Below are 21,480 nucleotides of genomic sequence, written 5' to 3' on the forward strand. Positions count from 1 at the left end.
AATGTGTCACAGTATGCATAATTTAAGGTTTTTGATGTCAGAAAAAAAGTTCAAGATAAATGTGTCATAGTAAACGTAATTTGGGATTCTTGGCGGCTTTTTCTCAAAAAGGTAAAATTAAAATAAGAATGTAATCTTGGAAGAGGGATTCTTTGATTTTAGGGAAGCCGGACAAACTTGGGAAAATGTATGGTGCAGAATGCACAGCTTCTCTTTTTCGTTTGAGATATGACGCAAGAATGACCAAATTGCCAAAAATTCTTTCTCTGACGTAGCATGGTACAAACTCTTTATTTATTTATTTATTGTGTGTGACCATGGTCCACAATTAAAAAGCTATATTCAAAAGGAAAATCTTGCTAAACCAAAAAAAAAAGGGGAATATCATGCAGATTGACCATGCCCCATAATCAACCTCATGGGCCGAATTAATGTTTATGAAACTTGCTCATCCAACTCAGACACCAGGCCTAACAATTCTTTCTTGAAGTCCGCATATGATTTAGAACTATTAGATTTTCCACCCATTTGTACTTTGGGCCTGGGGTCTAGCTCTCTCGTGACCCGCTAGGCTCATAATCGGGTCTAACTTAGACTCGTGTTAAAAGTCCGATAACATATACCGGGCCTAACCCAAAACCTTCCGGTGCCTACTGCTTTTATGTCCTTACTTATGGTCAAATGGGCTCTACAAAGAACCGCACCATATTGCTTTGATCTCTTCTATACAGAAAGCAAATTCAAGGAGGATTTCGACCTCAAACTTCGATCCGAACATTCCATCAAATGCCAATATCTTTCATTAAAATTAAAATTAAGTTTTTTGGTTAAAAAAATATTAAAGTTTCTAGAATTAATTTCCGGCGGATAGCGAAAATCCACCGGTCTTAGCTCGTTCTAACGTGGTCATAGTTTAGATTAAATTTGATACATTTTTGTCATGCAACATCCCCTGTAGTCTGTACGATTGTTGATATTTTAAGATATGACGCAAGATTGATTAGTGAAGGAATAAGGATGACTTTTCATCGTATGTCGTATACCAAATTGCCAAAATGTCATTCTCCCACGTCATATGGTACAAAGTCTTGTTTTTTTTATTATTTTGTGTGACATGTGGTATAAAGTTGAAGAACTATATCTAAAGGGAAAATCTTGCTTACCCCAGAAATGGGGGATACCATGCAGATTGACCATGCTCCATAATCAACCTAATGGGCCGAATTAATGGTTGAGAATGTAACTTGTATATGGCTTAGGTTAGATATGATCCGACTCGGCAACAGGCCTAACAATTCTTTCCTAAGTCTACCCATGATTTAGAATGGAAGTGTTAAGGTATCAAATGAAATTGATATAAGAGTCAAGGTCAATCATTTGACTGTGTTAGTGTTTGATCATAGTTCATCAGACTGTTTTATGTAAAAATATAGAGAGAAGAAGTCGTTCTGTTGGATGATGGCACTGAGATCTTCTGGAAACAGCTCCAGGTATCATAGAATTGGTAAAAGCATATAAGCAGACGATGCTTGGGTTTTGTTAGCCCAAAAAAGAAATAGAAAAACAGAGCGATGTTTTCTTGCACATTGCTGGAGAATGTTATTTCTTTGCTATGTGGGAATTGATGATGAACTTGAGCCTTCTGAGGCAGGACATCAAGGAGAGGCAGATGTGAGAGTATGAAAAAGTCTGTGCCAATCTGAAGAGAAACAAGCAGGCGTTAGCATTGAAGGCACAGCCGACTATGTAACTCAAGATGTGGACATAACTTTCATCAGGTAAAACAGCCTGGAGACCCGTCATGAACGATGTCGCAGTTGACTGCAGCGCGATGTTCGTCAGCACAGCTGCAATCACATAGCAATACACGTAAGGTCTCTTGCCGAAAACAGCGCCCCAGAGTATGAGGGAGGCGGCCATTATCGAGCAGGTCATCGCGATAGTGTCGGAGATGATGAACCACTTAAGATAATGGCTTGACTGGAGAAGGGCCACTCCTTGGCCTGGGCCGACATTATTGTTATAACCGCCAGGCATTGTGAAAGCCGCTGCAAACGTCACGGCTGTGATGAGTGTCGCGATCATCAATAACATCTGACAGTTTTGCCTGTAAGTTTGTTCTGAATCCAAGACACCGGCTTTTTGTTCATCTGTACTGGGGAGAAGTCCTCCTCGTAACTTCCAATGATATGGGAGGCGTAGCTGTCGCCAGTTCACCATCGCAACCTGCAAGTGAAAGGAAGACAATTTAGATTTCGAAACATGGTCCGGAGATTTCATAAATTTCATTGAATTACGGCTGACCAATAGTATACTTACCGAAGGAATTACACGTGTTTCCTTGGTTAGCTCATCTATGTCGAAGGCAGTTTCGCCTTTTATGTTCCGAGCTGTTTGATCAACTCTTGCATCGCACAACAGGTAAGCCGCAATCCAACTTCTCCTTTCCATGATCGTTAAATGCAAAGGAGTATTGCCGTTATGATCAGGCTGATTTATTAGGCCCCCGAGCTCAAAGGTTTCCAATATGCATTTGACAACATTTGCTTCCCCACTTAGCACTGCAACATGAAGAATGTTTTGGCCCTTTAGGTCTACCAATTCCCCAGCATCTGGGCAATGCCGAATAATCTCTTTTATAACCTTGGCATGACCATTACTCGCTGCTGCATGAAGTGACGAATGACCATCTATGTCCACTACATATGCACTCGAGATATCGAGCTCTAACAATTGCCGGACCAATTTGTGGTATCCAGAAAAAGCTGCATAGTAGAGAGGGGTTCTGCCATGGTGGTCAGCTTCTTTGATAAGCTCCGGCTTTGCTCTTAGGAGGGCTTTCACTATATCTGTGATGCATGAACCAAATATTCTTTAAAGCGTGCAGAACTTGCAAGTATTGGGGCTGAGCAATATCTAATGGAAGTTGAAAAGATTTTTTACTTTGTATAAGCGTAAATGCCAAATTTTCCATCAGTAGATACTAGGACTGTTGCTACATCAGATTACATGATAGTTGAACTCGGTTCGAGAACTTAACATCTTTGTTAACACTTTAGAGCATGATATCTTGCAGGTCAAGGAATAGAGAGTTACCAGAATGTCTTGCGCTCACAGCAGCGTGCAAGGCCGTCTGGCCATCTGATCCACCGTTCGCAGAGAAAGGGCACGATGTCAAGATCCAATTTAAAATCTCTTCCATGCCCCCTCTAGCAGCCAGGTACAATGGGGATTCTCCCGCACTATTTTCGTAGAGTACAGATTGAGAATCGGCTTTTATTAACAACCTAACCACTTGTGAGTGACCGTTTCTGATCGCCTCATGCAGGGCTGTGTTGTTCCTTCTATTTCCCTGTCTTAGCATCTCGAAATTGCGGTCACAGGCGCTTTCAATGTCTAGCTGAGAAGGAGCGGTGGATGTGATCTCTGTGACCAGAAACTTCACAACAGAAAGATGGCCACCCCCTGAAGCTACATGCAGAGGAGCGTCTCCCTCGGAATTCGGCTGCATGAGAAGGGACTTGCATCGACTATAAATCTCCTCGAAAATCGGCCTTTGTCCAAATCTAGCAGCAACATGGAGGGCCGTGTTTCCTTGAGGAGTGCGCCCCAGGAGTACGCTCGGATCTCTACCGAGAAGCTCCTTGAGGGAGCGAATATCACCAGAGCTAGCATATCGGTACAGCCTCGGATCCATTTTCTCGGGAGAGGAATAAACTAAGGTCGCTCCGATTGTATAGATGGTAATACCGGTTTCCCGGAAAGGGGGAGTAATTTGACAGAAAGCTTCCAACTTGGAGAATAAGTTTGCTTTCCAACGCCTCAGCCAAAGAGCCTTGGCAGTTTAAATTGTTGATGAACGCCTTTCCAGTTCGTTGTGTGAATACCGTTAGTGCCTGAAGTGCCCAACGTCAATGCCCCCAAATGACTTCAGAGCACATTCGAAAGTCACTGCCTCAGATTGGGACAGCATAGGTTCAGTCGTGTCCTAAAACCTAGAGCGGAGACACTCCCATCGCATCGGAGCCAGCATGGCTTCAACCGAATTGACTAGCGCGTAAAGGGGGGTTCGCGCATATCCAAGGTCAAACGGCGCAACTCTTACGTCCAGAAGTTGGAAAAAACAAGGTGAATCGGTGATAAAGGCCGTCGTCCTGGATACGCTACGCTCATTGACGTTGATTTTTTAGAAAATTCTCAAAATTTTGACTAAAGGGAAATGATTAGCTGAAGTTGCCGTAAGTCTTCCAAATGGAACGGTGGCTTCTCCACCTTTAATTCTCCACCTTGAATGATATGAGTAGATTTCTTTCTTAAAATAAGAACTGATGCTCTCTCAACTTGTGATATGAATTGCACCGTTAGCTAACAGTACTGTTAGGCCAGCAATGCTCTTGACTAAATCTTCCACCGGCGAGGCACGCGAATACCGGAGATTAATGGCTGCCGGTGATCAGAAAATTTGGCTAGAATCAGCCCCGGCGTTATACCGTGGAGATGTGGGACATCAGGAATGCCAATATGAGCAAATCATTGTCCGTGGGGTGCGGAATCCAATGCCCTCCAATCCATGGACCTAAGATTGACTTTGGTGATTAGATCGAAACTTAAAAGGGATCGGCGATTATATTAAGTCAAATTGCTCGTGGATGCGGCGGTTGCAATTACAGCTGATGTAACGGCCATATAACTATCATGCTATTGTAGAACAGCTAAAAAGGTTCTAAAGAATAACCAGGCCATAGTGGCCCAGCAAGAAGCATGACACTATTGGACTGTGCCGGCTCACGGGGTCGTGCCGAGCTCGGCCCAATAAGTTAGAGTTAAATTTCTTTTATTTCATTGTTAGTAAAATGTCTGAGTGATCATAACTTTCTTTTGCAATTCGTAAAGTTTTACGGTCTATGTGTCATTAATTTTTCTTATTCACTGTAACTTTTCTCAATTAAATGTAGGTTTGATCATTTTTGCTTTCGGAACTTTCTTTTAACTTTAGTATGTTACGATGGAAATTCGGTTTTCCAAAGCAAATCTGGCAGACCATGTTTTTTCTCCGTTTATCCAAAAGACCTGTTCCGTAGAAACGCTTATTAGATAATATGAATTCCCTTTGAGAGAGAGGAAAGAAAAAATCGCGAACAAATAAAGACGGAAGAGAAAATTAATAGTGTTAGTTACACATACGAGTGATTAAGATGGGTATAACAAAATGTCACATGTCTAGGAAGCTCTTAAACCCTTCACTAAAAATGAGTTCTAGATCGGTCAAGTGGGTATGGAACATCTAATTTATCATGTCAAGATAGATCGATCAACAATTAGTAATTTACAAAAAATTGAACTTGGTTTCAATGTACATTGAGTTTCAAGAATTAATTTCTAATTGAGGGCGAAGATCCACCAATCTTAGCTCGTCCATACGTGATCATATTGTAAAATAAATTGGACAATTGGCCTGCAATTTTTGTCATGTAGTATTCTCTGTACTTTGTAGGATTGTTAGTACTTTGAGATAATAGTCTTGCTAGCGTGACGGTGCTGTTAGATTGAGTTTCTAACGGTGCTATGTCGATCACAATTTTCATTCCAAGAAGAACCAGCTTCTGGATGTTTATAGATTTTATTCTTTCGATGAAAAAATAAGACAATTCCCTGACAAGAAAATGAAAATTAAAAACCATTATTTGTTCTTGCTAACTACTTCTCTTGAATCTCCATCTTCATCCTGCCTCTCCTTTGTGAACAACTTTGCAGTATTATCTTCTTCTTTTTTACCTCTACATTTTGTTATAATATGTAATCTCGTAACGCTCATTAAATAGAAATATTCACATTGTACGACATTTTTTTTGGTCGAAACAGTGCACGACGTTTAAGTCTCGGTAAATGTCCCAATATTTATATTTCTTACAACAAACAAGAAACTTATGACACTCACTTGAGTAAGATAAAACTAATTAATAATCTAAATAAAAGAAATTCGTTTTTTATAAAGTGTTGCACTTATGACGTTACGTCGGAAATTCTTTGTATACTACCATAGTCTTAATTCTAAAAAAAAATCATATTTTCTCATACTTTATAATATGTTGCACTCGATTAGAATAAAACGTCGTCAATGGTGGTGCGACGCTGCAAAACTAAACAAAATGCAATTTATGACATTGTGTGTACTTGACTACGACGAAATGTAATAAATTTTTATGAATATTGTAAAATAAAGGAAAATGTAATTTACGATATTTTTACTTGATCACATCCTCATAGCGTAAAATCCCAAGTTTTAATTTATTTTTTTTTGGTTTTACGAGTTGCATTGATTGAATTTAAGTGGAAAATGTCCTAATAATTTGTGCTTCACAACATGATGTTTCTCTCACGGTGGCTTAAAAGACTGTTATGCTAGCAAAATCCTGATTGATTTAGGAAAACCGGACAAACAAGTTGTCCAAAATTTCAAGAGTAACGGTGCGGCCAGCGTCTCCATTTCCTTCAACGCAGGAATGATAAGCGAAGGAATATGGATGGCTATTTATCGTAGCGTGGCATACAAAATTGCCAAAAAGGTCAATTCTCCAACGTTGTACAAAGTCTTTTTTTTTTTTGTCCGCATGGTCCAAAGTCGGACCTGCAGGTCCTTTGCCAAAATATCTTCGCAGTTGGTCGTTGAATTTCCCTTGCAGTTAATGAATAACGTGAGGACCTGCGCTGCGGTATCTAATGCGAATCCAAGGGTATGACTCGATGACTTTTAAACGCATTCGGGAAGTCAATGCCAAGTTTAACACGTTTGGAGGGATGGTATGGAGAGCCAAATCTCAAGTGTTTCTTTTTCTGAATTTTCCACAGACATTGACATCTCGTGTCCTAGACTCTGGACAAGCAAATCAGCGCGGTATTACTTTGAATAGAAAGTGTTGAGGGATCAAGTGGAAGTGATGTGAGAGTCGAGGTCAATCATTTGACAGTGTTAGTGTTTTAATCATAATTAATCAGACTGTTTTATGTCAAAATATTGAGAGATGAAGTCATTCTGTTGGACGGTGGCTCTGAGATCATCTGGAAACAGCTCCAGGTATCATGGCATTAGTAGAAGCATATAAGTAAACAACACGGTTGGGTTTTGTCGGCTTGAAAAAGAAAAAAAAGAAAAAACTGAGCGATGTTTTCCTGCAGATTTCACTAAATCCCCGAGGGGCAAAGTTGTCCGCAATTTCTCCAATGTAACATTGCCGAAGAATGTCATTTGTTTACTTTGTGGGAATTGATGATACGCTTGAGCCCTCTGAGGCGGGAAATCAAGGAGAGGCAGATCTCAGAGAAGGAAAAAATCTGTGCCAGTCTGAAAAGAAGCCAGCAGGTGTGAACATGGAAGAAACTGCCGACTATGTTATTCATGGTGTGGACATACGCTTGGTCAGGTAGAACAGCCACGAGACCCGACAAGAACGATATTGCAGTCGACTGCAGCGCGATGCATGTCAGTACAGCCGCAATCATGTAGCAATGCACGTAAGGTCTCCTCCCAAAAGCAGCGCCCCAGAGTATGAGGGAAGCGGCCATTATCGAGCAGGTCATCGCGATAGTGTCGGAGATAATGAACGACTTGAGATAACTGCTTGACCGGAGAAGGGCCACTCCTTGGTCTAGGCCAGCGTTATTGTTATAACCGCCGGGCATTGTGAAAGCTGCTGCAAACGTCACGGTTGTGATGAGTGTCACGACCATCAATAACGTTTGACAGTTTTGCTTGTAAGTTTGTTCTGAATCCAAGACACCGGCCTTTTGTTCATTTGTACTGGGGAGAAATCCTTTTCGAAAATTCCAATGATGTGGGAGGCGTAGTTGTTGCCAGTTCACCATCGGAACCTGCAAATCAAAGGAAGACAATTTAGATTTAGAATCATGGCCCGGAGAATTCATAAATTTCATTGAATTACGGCTGGGCAATAGTATACTTACCGAAGGAATTACACGTGTTTCCTTGGTTAGCTCATCTATGTAGAAGGCAGTTTCACCTTTTATGTTCCGAGCTGTTCGATCAACTCTCGCATCGCACAACAGGTAAGCCGCAATCCAACTTCTCCTTTCAATGATCGTTAAATGCAGAGGAGTATTGCCATTGTGATCAGGCTGATTTATTAGGGCCCCGAGCTCAAAGGTTTCCAATATGCATCTGACAACATTTGCTTCCCCACTTAGCACTGCAACATGAAGAATGTTTTGGCCCTTTAGGTCTACCAATTCCCCAGCAGCTGGGCATTGCCGAATAATCTCTTTTATAACCTTGGCATGACCATTACTCGCTGCTGCATGAAGTGACGAAAAACCATCTATGTCCACTACATATGCACTCGAGATATCGAGCTCTAACAATTGCCGGACCAATTTGTGGTATCCAGAAAAAGCTGCATAGTAGAGAGGGGTTCTGCCATGGTGGTCAGCTTCTTTGATCAGCTCCGGCTTTGCTCTTAGGAGGGCTTTCACTATATCTGTGATGCATGAACCAAATATTCTTTAAAGCGTGCAGAACTTGCAAGTATTGGGGCTGAGCAATATCTAATGGAAGTTGAAAAGATTTTTTACTTTGTATAAGCATAAATGCCAAATTTTCCATCAATAGATACCGGGACTCTGTTGCTACATCAGATTACATGATAGTTGAACTCGGTACAAGAACTTAGCATCTTTGTTAACACTTTAGAGCATGATATCTTGCAGGTCAAGGAATAGAGAGTTACCAGAATGTCTTGCGCTCACAGCAGCGTGCAAGGCCGTCTGGCCATCTGATCCACTGTTCGCAGATAAAGGGCACGATGTCAAGATCCAATTTACAATCTCTTCCATGCCCCCTCTAGCAGCCAGGTACAATGGGGATTCTCCCGCACTATTTTCGTAAAGTACAAATTGAGAATCGGCTTTTATTAACAGCCGAACCACTTGTGAGTGACCGTTTCTGATCGCCTCATGCAGGGCTGTGTTGTTCCTTCTATTTCCCTGTCTTAGCATCTCGAAAATGCGGTCACAGCCGCTTTCAATGTCTAGCTGAGAAGGAGCGGTGGATGTGATCTCTGTGACCAGAAACTTCACAACAGAAAGATGGCCACCCCCTGAAGCCACATGCAGAGGAGTGTCTCCCTCGGAATTCGGCTGCACGAGAAGGGACTTGCATCGACTATAGATCTCCTCGAAAACCGGTCTTTGTCCAAATCTAGCGGCAACATGGAGGGCCGTGTTTCCTTGAGGAGTGCGCCCCAGGAGTACGCTCGGATCTCTACCGAGAAGCTCCTTGAGGGAGCGAATATCACCAGAGCTAGCATATCGGTACAGCCTCGGATCCATTTTCTCGGGAGAGGAATAAACTAACATCGCTCCGATTGTATAGATGGTAATACCGGTTTCCCGGAAAGGGGGAGTAATTTGACAGAAAGCTTCCAACTTGGAGAACAAGTTTGCTTTCCAACGCCTCAGCCAAAGAGCCTTGGCAGTTTAAATTGTTGATAAACGCCTTCCGGTTCGTCCTGTGAATACCGTCAGTGCCTGAAGTGCCCAACGTCAATGCCCCCAAATGACTTCAGAGCACATTCTAGAAAGTCACTGTCAACTGTCAAGTTCGACACGCCAGCTGCCTCAGATTGGGACAGCATAGGTTCAGTCATGTCCTAAAACTTAGAGCGGATACACTCCCGTCGCATCGGAGCAGCATGGCTTCAACCAAATTGACTAGCACGTAAAGAGAGGTTCGCGCATATCCAAGGTCAAATGGCGCAACTCTTACGTCCAGAAGTTTGGAAAAACAAGGTGAATCGGTAATGAAGGCCGTCGTGCTGGATACGCTACGCCAGTTGACGTTGATTTTTTAGAAAATTCTCAAAATTTTGACTAAAGAGAAATGATTAGCTGAAGTTGCCGTAAGTCTTCCAAATGGAACGGTGGCTTCTCCACCTTTAATTCTCCACCTTGAATGATTTGAGTAGATTTCTTTCTTAAAATAAGAGCTGATGCTCTCTCAACATGTGATATGAATTGCACCGTTAGCTAACAGTACTGTTAGGCCAGCAATGCTCTTGACTAAATCTTCCACTGGCGAGGCACGCGAATACCGGAGAGTAATGGCCGCCGGTGATCAGAAAATTTGGCTAGAATCAGCCCCGGCGTTATACTGTGGAGATGTGGGAAATCAGGAATGCCAATATGAGCAAATCATTGTCCGTGGGGTGCGGAATCCAAATATGCCCTCCAATCCATGGACCTAAGATTGACTTTGGTGATTAGATCGAAACTTAAAAGGGATCGGCGATTATATTAAGTCAAATTGCTCATGGATGCGGCGGTTGCAATTGCAGCCGATGTAACGGCCATATAACTGTCATGTTATTGTGGAACAGCTAAAAAGGTTCTAAAAGAATAACCAGGCCATAGTGGCCCGGCAAGAAGCATGACACTATTGGACCATGCCGGCCCACGGGTTCATGCCGAGCTCGACCTAATAAGTTAGAAGTAAATTTCTTTTATTTTATTGTTAGTAAAATGTTTGAGTGATTATAACTTTCTTTTGCAATTCGTAAAGTTTTACGGTCTATGTGTCATTAATTTTTCTTATTCACCGTAACTTTTCTCAATTAAATGTAGGTTTGATCATTTTTGCTTTCGTAACTTTCTTTTAACTTTAGTATGTTACGTTAGAAAATCGGTTTTCCAAAGCAAATCTGGCAGACCATGTTTTTTCTCCTTTTATCCAACCCTCATATTGAATTAAAGACCTGTTCCGTAGAAACGCTTATTAGATAATATGAATTCCCTTTGAGAGAGAGGAAAGAAAAAATCACGAAAAAATAAAGATGAAAGAGAAAATTGATAGTGTTAGTTACACATACGAGTGATTAAGATGGATATAACAAAATGTCACATGTCTAGGCAGCTCTTAAACCCTTCACTAAAAATGAGTTCTAGATCGGTCAAGTGGGTATGGAACATCTAATTTATCATGTCAAGATAGATCGATCAACAATTAGTAATTTAAAAAAATTGAACTTGGGTTCAATATAAATTGAGTTTCAAGAATTAATTTCTAATTGAGGGCGAAGATCCACCAATCCTAGCTCGTCCATACGTGATCATATTGTAAAATAAATTGGACAATTAGCCTGCAATTTTTGTCATGTAGTATTCTCTGTACTCTGTAGGATTGTTAGTACTTTGAGATAATAGTCTTGCTAGCGTGACGGTGCTGTTAGATTGAGTTTCTAACGGTGCTATGTCGATCACAATTTTCATTCCAAGAAGAACCAGCTTCTGGATGTTTATAGATTTTATTCTTTACATGAAAAAATAAGACAATTCCCTGACAAGAAAATGAAAATTAAAAACCATTATTTGTTCTTGCTAACTACTTCTCTTGAATCTCCATCTTCATCCTGTCTCTCCTTTGTGAACAAGTTGCAGTATGATCTTCTTTTTTACCCCTACATTTTGTTATAATGTGTAATCTCGTAACGCTCATTAAATAGAAATATTCACATTGTACGACATTTTTTTTGGTCGAAACATTGCACGACGTTTAATTCTTGGTAAATGTCACAATATTTATATTTCTTACAACAAACAAGAAACTTATGACACTCACTTGATTAAGATAAAACTAATTAATAATCTAAATAAAAGAAATTAGTTTTTTATAAAGTGTTGCATGTATGACATTACGTCGGAAATTCTTTGTATACTACCATAGTCTTAATTCTAAAAAAAAATCATATTTTCTCATACTTTATAATATGTTGCACCCAGTTAGAATAAAACGTCGTCAGTGGTGGTGCGATGTTGCAAAACTAAACAAAAATGCAATTTATGACATTTTGTGTACTTGATTACGACGAAATGTAATAAATTTTTATAGAATATTGTAAAATAAAGAAAAATGTAATTTACGATAATTTTTACTTGATCACATCCTCACAGCATAAAATCTGAAGTTTTAATTTTTTTTTTTTGGTTTTACGAGTTGCAATGATTGAATTTAAGTGGAAAATGTCCTAATAATTTGTGGCTCCCAACATGTTGTTTCTCTTACAGTGGCTTAAAAGACTATTATGCTAGCAAACCCCTGATTGATTTAGGAAAACCGGACAAACAAGTTGTCCAAAATTTCAAGAGTAACGGTGCGGCCAGCGTCTCCATTTCCTTCAACGCAGGAATGATAAGTGAAGGACTATGGATGGCTATTTATCGTACCGTGGCATGCCAAATTGCCAAAAAGGTCAATTCTCCAACGTTGTACAAAGTCTTTTTTTTTTGTCCGCATGGTCCAAAGCCGGACCTGCAGGTCCTTTGCCAAAATATCTTCGCAGTTGGTCGTTGATTTTCCCTTGCAGTTAATGAATAACGTGAGGACCTGCGCTGCGGTATCTAATGGGAGTCCGAGGGTATGACTCGATGACTTTTAAACGCATTCGGGAAGTCAATGCCAAGTTTAACACGTTTGGAGGGATGGTATGGAGAGCCAAATCTCAAGTGTTTTTTTTCTGAATTTTCCACAGACATTGACATCTCGTGTCCTAGACTCTGGACAAGCAAATCAGCGCAGTATTACTTTGAATAGAAAGTGTTGAGGGATCAAGTGGAAGTGATGTGAGAGTCGAGGTCAATCATTTGACCGTGTTAGTGTTTTAATCATAATTAATCAGACTGTTTTATGTCAAAATATTGAGAGATGAAGTCATTCTGTTGGACGGTGGCTCTGAGATCTTCTGGAAACAGCGGTTGGGTTTTGTTGGCTTGAAAAAGAAAAAAAAGAAAAAAACTGAGCGATGTTTTTGTGCAGATTTCACTAAATCCCCGAGGGGCAAAGTTGCCAGCAATTTCTCCAATATAACATTGCCGAAGAATGCCTCCAAGAGGTTGGCTGCGTTGGTAAGGGTGTAGAACTTGGGGTCCCAGGTCCCAAGTTCGAGTCCCCTCTACCGCGTAGCCTTATTATACTCTTGATTTACATGGAGGCTAGTTTGTGAGGCCAGATTAGCTCTCCTCCGGTTGGTGCCTGGCCGGTCAGACCCTTGTAGTGCGGGAGTCCGGATTATCAAAAAAAAAAAAAAACATTGCCGAAGAATGTCATTTGTTTACTTTGTGGGAATTGATGATACACTTGAGCCTTCTGAGGCGGGAAATCAAGGAGAGGCAGATCTCAGAGAAGGAAAAATCTGTGCCAGTCTGAAAAGAAGCCAGCAGGTGTGAACATGGAAGACACTGCCGACTATGTTATTCATGGTGTGGACATACGCTTGGTCAGGTAGAACAGCCACGAGACCCGACAAGAACAATATTGCAGTCGACTGCAGCGCAATGCATGTCAGTATAGCCGCAATCACGTAGCAATGCACGTAAGGTCTCTTCCCAAAAGCAGCACCCCAGAGTATGAGGGAAGCGGCCATTATCGAGCAGGTCATCGCGATAGTGTCGGAGATAATGAACCACTTGAGATAACTGCTTGACCGGAGAAGGGCCACTTCTTGGTCTAGGCCAGCGTTATTGTTATAACGGCCGGGCATTGTGAAAGCTGCTGCAAACGTCACGGCTGTGATGTGTGTCGCGACCATCAATAACGTCTGACAGTTTTGCTTGTAAGTTTGTTCTAAATCCAAGACACCGGCCTTTTGTTCATTTGTACTGGGGAGAAATCCTCCTCGAAAATGCCAATGATGTGGGAGGCATAGTTGTTGCCAGTTCACCATCGGGACCTGCAAGTGAAAGGAAGACAATTTAGATTTAGAATCATGGCCTGGAGAATTCATAAATTTCATTGAATTACTGCCGGGCAATAGTATACGTACCGAAGGAATAACACGTGTTTCCTTGGTTAGCTCATCTATGTCAAAGGCAGTTTTGCCTAGAATGAGCCCCAACGTTGCCCGGCAGAGATGTCGTAAACCGGGAACGCAAATATGAGCAAATCATTGTCTGTGGGGTGTGGAACCTAAATATGTCCTCCTATCCGCGGACCTAAGATTGACTTTGGTGATTAGATCGAAACTTAAAAGGAATCATCACTTATATTAAGTAAAATTTTTCGTCAATGCGGCAGATGCAACTGCAGTTGATGTATAACCATATAACCGTTGAACTATTATGGAACAGCTAAAATGAGTTTTTATAGAATATTGTAAAATAAAGGAAAATGTAATTTACAATATTTTGCACTTGATCACATCCTCACAGCGTAAAATCGCAAATTTTATTTGTTTATTTGTTTATTTTTTGTTTTACCAGTTGCATTGATTGAATTTTAGTGGAAAATGTCCTGACAAATTTTTTTTTGGTTGGTGCACTGATGACCAACCAAAATTACCATATTTCAAAAGGAACAAGAGCTCTATACGAGAAAGAGAAAAGGACCTAGCAAAAAAATAAAAAAAGAAAAAGAGAAAAGGAACAGAAAGCCATTAAAAAAGGAAAAAAGAAAAATAGGAATGTAATCTTGGAAGAGTGATTCTCGATTGAGAAATGATTAAGGGTCTGTTTGGTAACGTTTCTGTTCAGAAATATTTTTTTTTTCTATTCCCTAGATGAGTTTTTGAGTAAAAAAACGTGTTCCGTAACTGTACAAAATTTATATTCCTGGAGTAGAAAAAGAACAAAAATGCGTTTGATTAGACACTAAAAATTTATACTCCCAATTTTTTCATTTAATTATAAAATTATCGGTGAAGACTTAACAATTCATGTTTAGATAAAACTGGACTAGAAATAGAATAATAATATATTATTATATAGAATTGGATGACCTTAATACAATCATAAAGAAAATTACTCCTTATAGATAAAGCAAAAACCGGGTGGTGGTCAAGGAAATTGCAGTTTAGGGGACTTAACAATTTATGTTTGGATAAAATTGGACTATAAATAGAAAAATAATATATTATGATATAGAATTGGATGACCTTAATACAATCATAAAGAAAATTACTCATTATAGACAAATTAAATATCGAGTGGTGGTCGAGGAAATTGCAGTTTAGGGTGTAGGATTTTAGGATTTGGGGTTAGGGTTTTAGGATTTCGGTTTTGAGGTTTAGGATTTGGGGTTTTAGATTTTGGATTTTATGGTTTAGAGTTTGGGGTTTAGGTTTTAGAATTTTGGGTTTGGGATTTTAGGTTTAGCGTTTCAAGTTTAGGGTTTGGGGTTTAGTGGTTTAGGGTTTTAGGGATTCGAGTTTTGGGTATTGGGGCTTAGGATTTAGGGTATAGGGTTTGGAGTTTATGGTTTAGGGTTTGGGGTTTTGTGGTTTAACGTTTAGGATTTAGGGTTTGGAATTACGATTTTAGGGTTTCGGGTTTGGAGTTTTGGGGTTTAGGGTTTAGTGTTTCGAGTTTTGGGTTTGGGATTTTGGGTTTAGGATTTGGGGTTTATAAGGTTTAGGGTTTTAGGGATTTGGGTTTTGGGGTTTTAGAGTTTTGGGTTTTGGGTTTTTCATTTTAGTGTTATGGGTTTTAGGGTTTGGGTATTGAGGTTTAAGGCTTTGGGGTTTAGGGTTTGAGGGTTAAGGTTTAGGATTTTGGGGTTTAGGGTTTCGGGGTTAAGGTTTAGGGTTTATGATTTGTGGTTTTATTGTTTAGTATGAGAATATCTTATGAAAGAGGGAGAGCTGATTTTGTTTATCTATTGTTTCTTTTTTTGTTCTAGAAACAGAAATGTAGATTTTTTTTACTTTTTATTTCTGTTCCAAATCTATTCCCTGATCACTTTTTAGTTTCGGGGAACAAAAAAACTAACTGATGTTACTAAACAGATTTCTGTTCTTTTTCTGTTATGGGGAACAAAAGAACAGAAAATCAAAAAAACAGAAACGTTACTAAACATGCCCAAATTGCCAAAAAGTCATTCTCCAACGTAGTACAAAGAATTTTTTTTATTTGTGTCGCATGGTCCAAAGTCGGACTTGCAGGTCCTTTGCCAAAACATCTTGGCAGTTAGCTCTTGATTTTTCCTCGCAGATTAAGAAAAGCGTGAGGACCTGCACTGCAGTATCGAATGTGAATGCGAGGGTATTAATCAATGACTTTTAAGACACATTCCGGAAGTCAATGCCAAGTTTAACACGTTTGGGATGGTTTAATGTAACACCCCGGGTTTACACTATGTAATATTGTTCGCTTTGAGTCCACTGACCCTCACGGCTTTAAAACGCGTTGTTTGGGATAGAGGCCCAGCCGCACTGCCATCCCTCGACCCAACCCACTATTGTCCTCTTTGGGCCTCCCGCACTGACGCGGACGCACCGCCATCCCAGCTACGGGCCTCCCTCAAGGCTTTATTCTTAGCACAGCGGAAGCTTTGTGTGAAACGCATTTTAAAGCCGTAAGGATCAGTGGGCTCAAAGCGAATAATATTATACAGTGTAGACCCGGGGTGTTACATTTAATCCCATAGTTTTTCCTGAATTTCCACGGACAATGACATCTTGAGGCTAGACTCTGCACAAGCAAATCAGCGCAGTCTCACTTTGAATAGAAGTGTTAAGGTATCAAGTGAAAGTGATGAAAGAGTCGAGGTCAATCATTTGACAGTGTTTGTGTTTGATCATGATTCATCAGGCTGTTTTATGTCCAAAAAATGAGGGATGAAGCCATTTTGTTGGATCATGGATGATGGCTCTGAGATCTTCTGGAAACAGCTCCAGGTATCACAGAATTAGTAAAAGCATGTAAGCAAACAATCCCAAAAAAAGAAAAAAATGAAAAAACTCAGTGATGTTTTCTTGCAGATTTCACCAAATCCACAAGGGGAAAAGTTGTCAGTAATTTCTCCAACATAACAATGCTGAAGAATGTTACTTCTTTGCTATGTGGGAATGGATGATACACTTGATCCTTCTGAGGCGGGAAATCAAGGAGAGGCAGATCTCAGAGAAGGAAAAAATCTGGGCCAGTCTGAAGAGAAACAAGCAGGTGTTAACATGGAAGACACTGCCAACTATCCAAATCATGGTGTGGACATATGTTTGGTCAGGTAACACAGCCAAGAGACCCGAATTGAATGACATGGCAGTCGACTGCAGCGCGATGAATGTCAGCACAGCTGCAGTCACATAGCAATGCATGTAACATCTCTTGCTGAAAGCAGTGCCCCAGAGTATGATGGAAGAGGCCATTATAGAGCAGGTCATTGCAATAGTGTCAGAGATGATGAACTGCTTGAGAAAACCACTTGACCGAAGAAGGGCCACTCCTTGGCCCGGGCCGATGTTGTTGTTATAACCGCCGGGCATTGTGAAAGCTGCTGCGAACGTCACGGTTGTGATGAGCATCGCGACCATCAGTAAGGTCTGACAATTTTGCTTGTAAGTTTGTTCTGAAGTCAAGACACCATCTTTTTCTTCATTTGTACAGGGGAGAAATTCTCCTCGGAGATTCCAAAGATGTGGGAGGCGTAGTTGTCGCGAATTCAGCATCACGACCTGCAAGTGAAATGAAGACAATTTAAATTTCGAATTATGGTCAGGAGATTTCACAAATTTCAGTGAACTACGGGCTGGCAATAGTATACCTACCGAGGGAATAACACGCGGTTCCTTGGTTGGCTCATCTACATCGAAGGCGGTTTCCCCTTTTGTGTTCCGAGCTGTTTGATCAACTCTCGCATCCCACAATAGGTAAGCCGCGATCCAACTTCTCCTTTCCATGATAGTTAGATGCAAAGCAGTATTACCGTTGTGATCGGGCTGATTTATTAGGCCCTCAAGCTCGATAGTTTCCAATATGCATCTGACAACAGTTGCTTTCCCGCTTAGGACTGCAACATGAAGAATGTTTTGGCCCTTTACGTCTACCAATTCCCCAGCATCCGGGCATTGCCGGATAATCGCTTTTATAACCTTGGCATGGCCATTACTTGCTGCTGCATGAAGTGACGAATGACCATCTCTGTCCACTAAATATGCGCTCGAGATATCGAGCTCCAGTAATTGTTGAACCAATTTGTGGTATCCAGAAAAAGCTGCATAGTAAAGAGGGGTCCTGCCATAGTTGTCAGCTTCTTTGATCAGCTCTGGTTTCACTCTTAGGAGTGTTTTCACTATACCTGTGATGCATGAACAAAAAATTCTTTAAAGCGCACAAAACTAGCAAGTATTGGGACTGAGCGATATCTAATGGAAGTTGAAAAGATTCATACTTTGTATAAGCATATATGCCAAATTTTCCATCAGTAGATATCAGGACGCTATTGCTACATCAGATTACATGATACTTGAACTCGGAACAAGTACTTAGCATCTTTGTCATTACTGCGGAGCATGATATCTTGCAGATCAAGGAATACAGAGTTACCATAATGTCTTGCGCTCACAGCAGCGTGTAAAGCCGTCTGGCCATCTGATCCACCGTGAGCAGATAACGGGCACGATGTCAAGATCCAATTTACAATCTCTTCCACGCCCCCACTAGCAGCCAGGTACAATGGGGATTCTCCCGCACTATTTTCGTAAAGCACAAGGTGAGAATCCGCTTTTATAAGCAACCTAACCACTTGTGAGTGACCGTTTCTGATCGCCTCATGCAGGGCTGTGTTGTTCATCCTATTTCCACGTCTTAGAATCTCAAAATTGCCGTGGCAGCCGCTTTCAATGTCTAGCTGAGAAGGAGAGGTGGATGTGATCTCTATGACTAGAAACTTCACAACAGAAAGATGGCCAGCCCCTGAAGCTACATGCAGAGGAGTGTCTCCCTCGGAATTCGGCTGCATGAGAAGGGACTTGCATCGACTATAGATCTCCGCGAAAACTGGTCTTTGTCCAAATCTAGCGGCAACATGGAGGGCCGTGTTTCCTTGAGGAGTGCGCCCCGGGAGTACGCTCGGATCTCTACCGAGAAGCTCCTTGAGGGAGCGAATATCACCGGAGCTAGCATATCGGTACAGCCTCGGATCCATTTCCTTGGGAGAGGAACAAACTTATGTTGCTTCAATTGTATAGATGATGATAACGGTTTCCGGAAATGGGAGTAATTCGACTTAAAGCTCCAACTTGGAGAATAAGTTTGCTTTCCAACCCCTCAGCCAAAGAGCCTTGGCAGTTAAATTGATGATAACGCCTTCTAGTTTGTCTTGTGAATACCGTTAGCGACTGAAATGCCCAACGTCAATGCCCCCAAATGACTTCAATGTCGAGTTGGACACGTTTGGTTGCCTCGGATTGGGACAGCATGGGTTCAGTCATGTCCTAAACTTAGAGCAGAGACACTCCCGTCGGATCGGCGTCAGCATGGCTTCAACTGAATGAACTACCGTATCGAGTGAGGTTCACGCAAATTCACGGTCAAATGTCGCAACTCTTACGTCCAAACGTTGGTAAAACAAGGTGACTCGGTGATGAAGGTCCTCGTGCTGGATACGCTGGTTGACGTTGATTTTAGAAAATTCTCAAAATTTTGACTAAATCTTCCACCAGCGCGAGGCATGCGAAGACTGGAAATTAATAGCCGCCGGTGATCAGAAAATTTGGCTAGAATCACAGGGCTGATTCTAGCCAATCATTGTCTGTGGGGTGTGGAATCCAAATATGCCATCCAATCTGCGAACCTAAGATTGACTTTGGTGATTAGACCAAAACTTAAAAGGAATCATCAATTATATTAAGTAAAATTGCTCGTCGATGTGGCAATTGTAACTGCAGTTGATGTACAACCATATAACTGTCAGGCTATTATGGAACAGTTAAAAAGGTTCTAAAAGAATAACCAGGCCATAGTGGCCCGGCAAGAAGCATGAGACTATTGGGACCGTGCCGGCCCAAGGGGTTGTGCCAAGCTTGGCCCAATAAGTTAATGGTAAATTTCTTTTATTTTATTGTTAGTAAAATATTTGAGTAATCATAACTTTCCTTTGCAATTCGTAACACTTTATAGTCTATGTGTCGGTAACTTTTCTTATTAACCGTAACTTTTCTCAATTAAATGTTGTGTTTCTATGGAACCGGTCTTTAATTCAATATATATTGAGTTTCCATAATTTATTTTTAGTTGAGAGCAAAGATCCACCAACCTTAACTCGTTCATACATGATCATATTGTAGATCAAATTGGACAATTAGCCTGCTTTTTTCGTCATGCAACATCTTCTGTACTCTATATGATCGTTAATACTTTGAGATGGAGTCTTGCTAGCATGACGGTGCCATTAGACCGAGTTTCGAACGGTGCTACGTTGATCACAAGTTTCATTCCAAGAAGAACTGGCTAGTGGAAGTTCATTGTTTTACTCTGTTGATAAAACATAAAACAATTCATTGAGAAGAAAAATGAAAAATGGAAAGCCCATTATTTGTTCTTCCTAGCTACTCTTGAAGCTCAATCTTCATCCCATCTCTCTCTATGAACAACTTTACAGTGTGATCTTTTTTTTTTCAGTCTACTCTTTGTTATGATAAAATGTCATAATGCTCACAAAACAAAAATATTCACATTGCACGCCGTTTATGTTTTGGTAAATGTCGCAATATCAATATCTCATAAAATAAAACAAGGAACTCATGACATTCATTTACAATGAGATTAAGTAATAATTTAAATTAAAAAAATTCACATTTTATAAAAAACTTTGCACTTATGGCGTAACGTCAGAACTTCTTTGTATACTATCATAAAAGTAATTTTAAAAAATTCATATTTTCCAATACTTTATAATATGTTTGCACTCGAATACAATAAAAAGTTGTCAATGGTGGCACAACGTTGCAAAATTAAAGAAATTTACATTTTATGACATCATGTATGATTGATTACAATCAAACGTAATAATTTTTTTTTATAGAATATCGTAATATAAAGGAAAATAAAATTTACGATATTTTGTACTTATCACATCGTTGCGGTGCAAATTTGCAAATTTTGATTTTTTTTTTTTGTACTAGCTACGTTGATCCAATTTGAGTGGAAAGTGTCCTAAAATTTCGTTTGGTTGGTGCACAGGTGACCAACTAAAATCACCCAAAAAAGGGAATATCATTCAGATTGAATTGACCATGCTCCATAATCAACCTCATGTGCCCAATTGATGGTTGAAAATGAAACTTGTATATGGTTTAGATTAGACTCGATCCAGCTCAACAACAGGCCTAACGATCCTTTTCTAAGTCCGTCCATGATTTTTAAAGCTATTAGATTTTCCACCCGTTCATACTTTAGGCCTCGGGTCTAGCTCTCTTGTGTCCTGCTAGGCTCACAATCAGGTCTAACTTAGACTTGTGTTAAAAATCCGATACCAAATACCGGGCTCAGCCCAGACCTTCCGTTGTCAAAGGGGATTTCGATCTCAAACTTCGATCCAAAAATATCCATTAAATGCCGATATCTTTCATAAAGATGTATTTATAGTAAAATGATACTAGCAAGAGGATATATCCAAGTCGGACCCGCAAGTCCTTTGCCAAAACATCTTGGCAGTTAGCTGTTGATTTTTCCTTGCAGTTTATGAAAAACGTGAGTACCGGC

The 21,480-nt window shown here is 40.5% G+C and overlaps 4 protein-coding genes across 5 annotated transcripts; all 4 read right to left on the reverse strand.

The window, feature by feature from the left end:
- Positions 1–1,430: 1,430 nt before the first annotated feature.
- On the reverse strand, positions 1,431–3,924 carry LOC115675171 (protein ACCELERATED CELL DEATH 6-like). Of its 2 annotated transcripts, XM_056317346.1 has the most exons (4): positions 3,097–3,924; positions 2,320–2,849; positions 1,797–2,226; positions 1,431–1,699 (listed from the first exon to the last, which is right to left on the reverse strand). In XM_056317346.1, exons 1-4 carry the CDS (start codon positions 3,695–3,697, stop codon positions 1,656–1,658), a joined length of 1,605 nt encoding a protein of 534 aa, XP_056173321.1. In that variant the 5' UTR covers positions 3,698–3,924; the 3' UTR covers positions 1,431–1,655. The 2 variants fall into 2 exon arrangements, with proteins under 2 accessions (XP_056173321.1, XP_030453637.1); XM_030597777.2 differs by having other exon boundaries at positions 1,431–2,226; positions 3,097–3,922.
- Positions 3,925–7,121: 3,197 nt separating this feature from the next.
- LOC115675170 (ankyrin repeat-containing protein At5g02620-like) lies at positions 7,122–9,475 on the reverse strand. Its single transcript, XM_030597776.2, has 3 exons — positions 8,742–9,475; positions 7,963–8,492; positions 7,122–7,869 (listed from the first exon to the last, which is right to left on the reverse strand). Exons 1-3 carry the CDS (start codon positions 9,367–9,369, stop codon positions 7,243–7,245), a joined length of 1,785 nt encoding a protein of 594 aa, XP_030453636.1. The 5' UTR covers positions 9,370–9,475; the 3' UTR covers positions 7,122–7,242.
- Positions 9,476–13,163: 3,688 nt separating this feature from the next.
- LOC115675169 (protein ACCELERATED CELL DEATH 6-like) lies at positions 13,164–13,727 on the reverse strand. Its single transcript, XM_030597775.1, has one exon. The coding sequence runs from the start codon at positions 13,725–13,727 to the stop codon at positions 13,164–13,166; it is 564 nt and encodes a 187-aa protein (XP_030453635.1).
- A 2,994-nt stretch (positions 13,728–16,721) lies between these two features.
- On the reverse strand, positions 16,722–19,171 carry LOC115674912 (ankyrin repeat-containing protein At5g02620-like). Its single transcript, XM_030597432.2, has 3 exons — positions 18,322–19,171; positions 17,544–18,073; positions 16,722–17,450 (listed from the first exon to the last, which is right to left on the reverse strand). Exons 1-3 carry the CDS (start codon positions 18,920–18,922, stop codon positions 16,824–16,826), a joined length of 1,758 nt encoding a protein of 585 aa, XP_030453292.1. The 5' UTR covers positions 18,923–19,171; the 3' UTR covers positions 16,722–16,823.
- Positions 19,172–21,480: the final 2,309 nt, after the last annotated feature.

The sequence above is a fragment of the Syzygium oleosum genome, unplaced genomic scaffold (assembly GCF_021117445.2).
Source record: "Syzygium oleosum isolate NSW1041296 unplaced genomic scaffold, Sole_v2.1 Sole_v2.13, whole genome shotgun sequence".
Classification (NCBI taxonomy): domain Eukaryota; kingdom Viridiplantae; phylum Streptophyta; class Magnoliopsida; order Myrtales; family Myrtaceae; genus Syzygium; species Syzygium oleosum.

Bases quoted from the DNA above. Each gene is read 5' to 3' on its own strand.
- LOC115675171 (XM_030597777.2), bottom strand. From the start codon at position 3,697: ATGGATCCGAGGCTGTACCGATATGCTAGCTCTGGTGATATTCGCTCC. The intron at 2,850-3,096 runs GTAACTCTCTAT...CATGCATCACAG, and splicing joins TGTGAGCGCAAGACATTCTG to ATATAGTGAAAGCCCTCCTA. The intron at 2,227-2,319 runs GTAAGTATACTA...TTTCACTTGCAG, and splicing joins AAACACGTGTAATTCCTTCG to GTTGCGATGGTGAACTGGCG.
- LOC115675170 (XM_030597776.2), bottom strand. From the start codon at position 9,369: ATGTTAGTTTATTCCTCTCCCGAGAAAATGGATCCGAGGCTGTACCGA. The intron at 8,493-8,741 runs GTAACTCTCTAT...CATGCATCACAG, and splicing joins TGTGAGCGCAAGACATTCTG to ATATAGTGAAAGCCCTCCTA. The intron at 7,870-7,962 runs GTAAGTATACTA...TTTGATTTGCAG, and splicing joins AAACACGTGTAATTCCTTCG to GTTCCGATGGTGAACTGGCA.
- LOC115675169 (XM_030597775.1), bottom strand. From the start codon at position 13,727: ATGGTGAACTGGCAACAACTATGCCTCCCACATCATTGGCATTTTCGA.
- LOC115674912 (XM_030597432.2), bottom strand. From the start codon at position 18,922: ATGGATCCGAGGCTGTACCGATATGCTAGCTCCGGTGATATTCGCTCC. The intron at 18,074-18,321 runs GTAACTCTGTAT...CATGCATCACAG, and splicing joins TGTGAGCGCAAGACATTATG to GTATAGTGAAAACACTCCTA. The intron at 17,451-17,543 runs GTAGGTATACTA...TTTCACTTGCAG, and splicing joins AACCGCGTGTTATTCCCTCG to GTCGTGATGCTGAATTCGCG.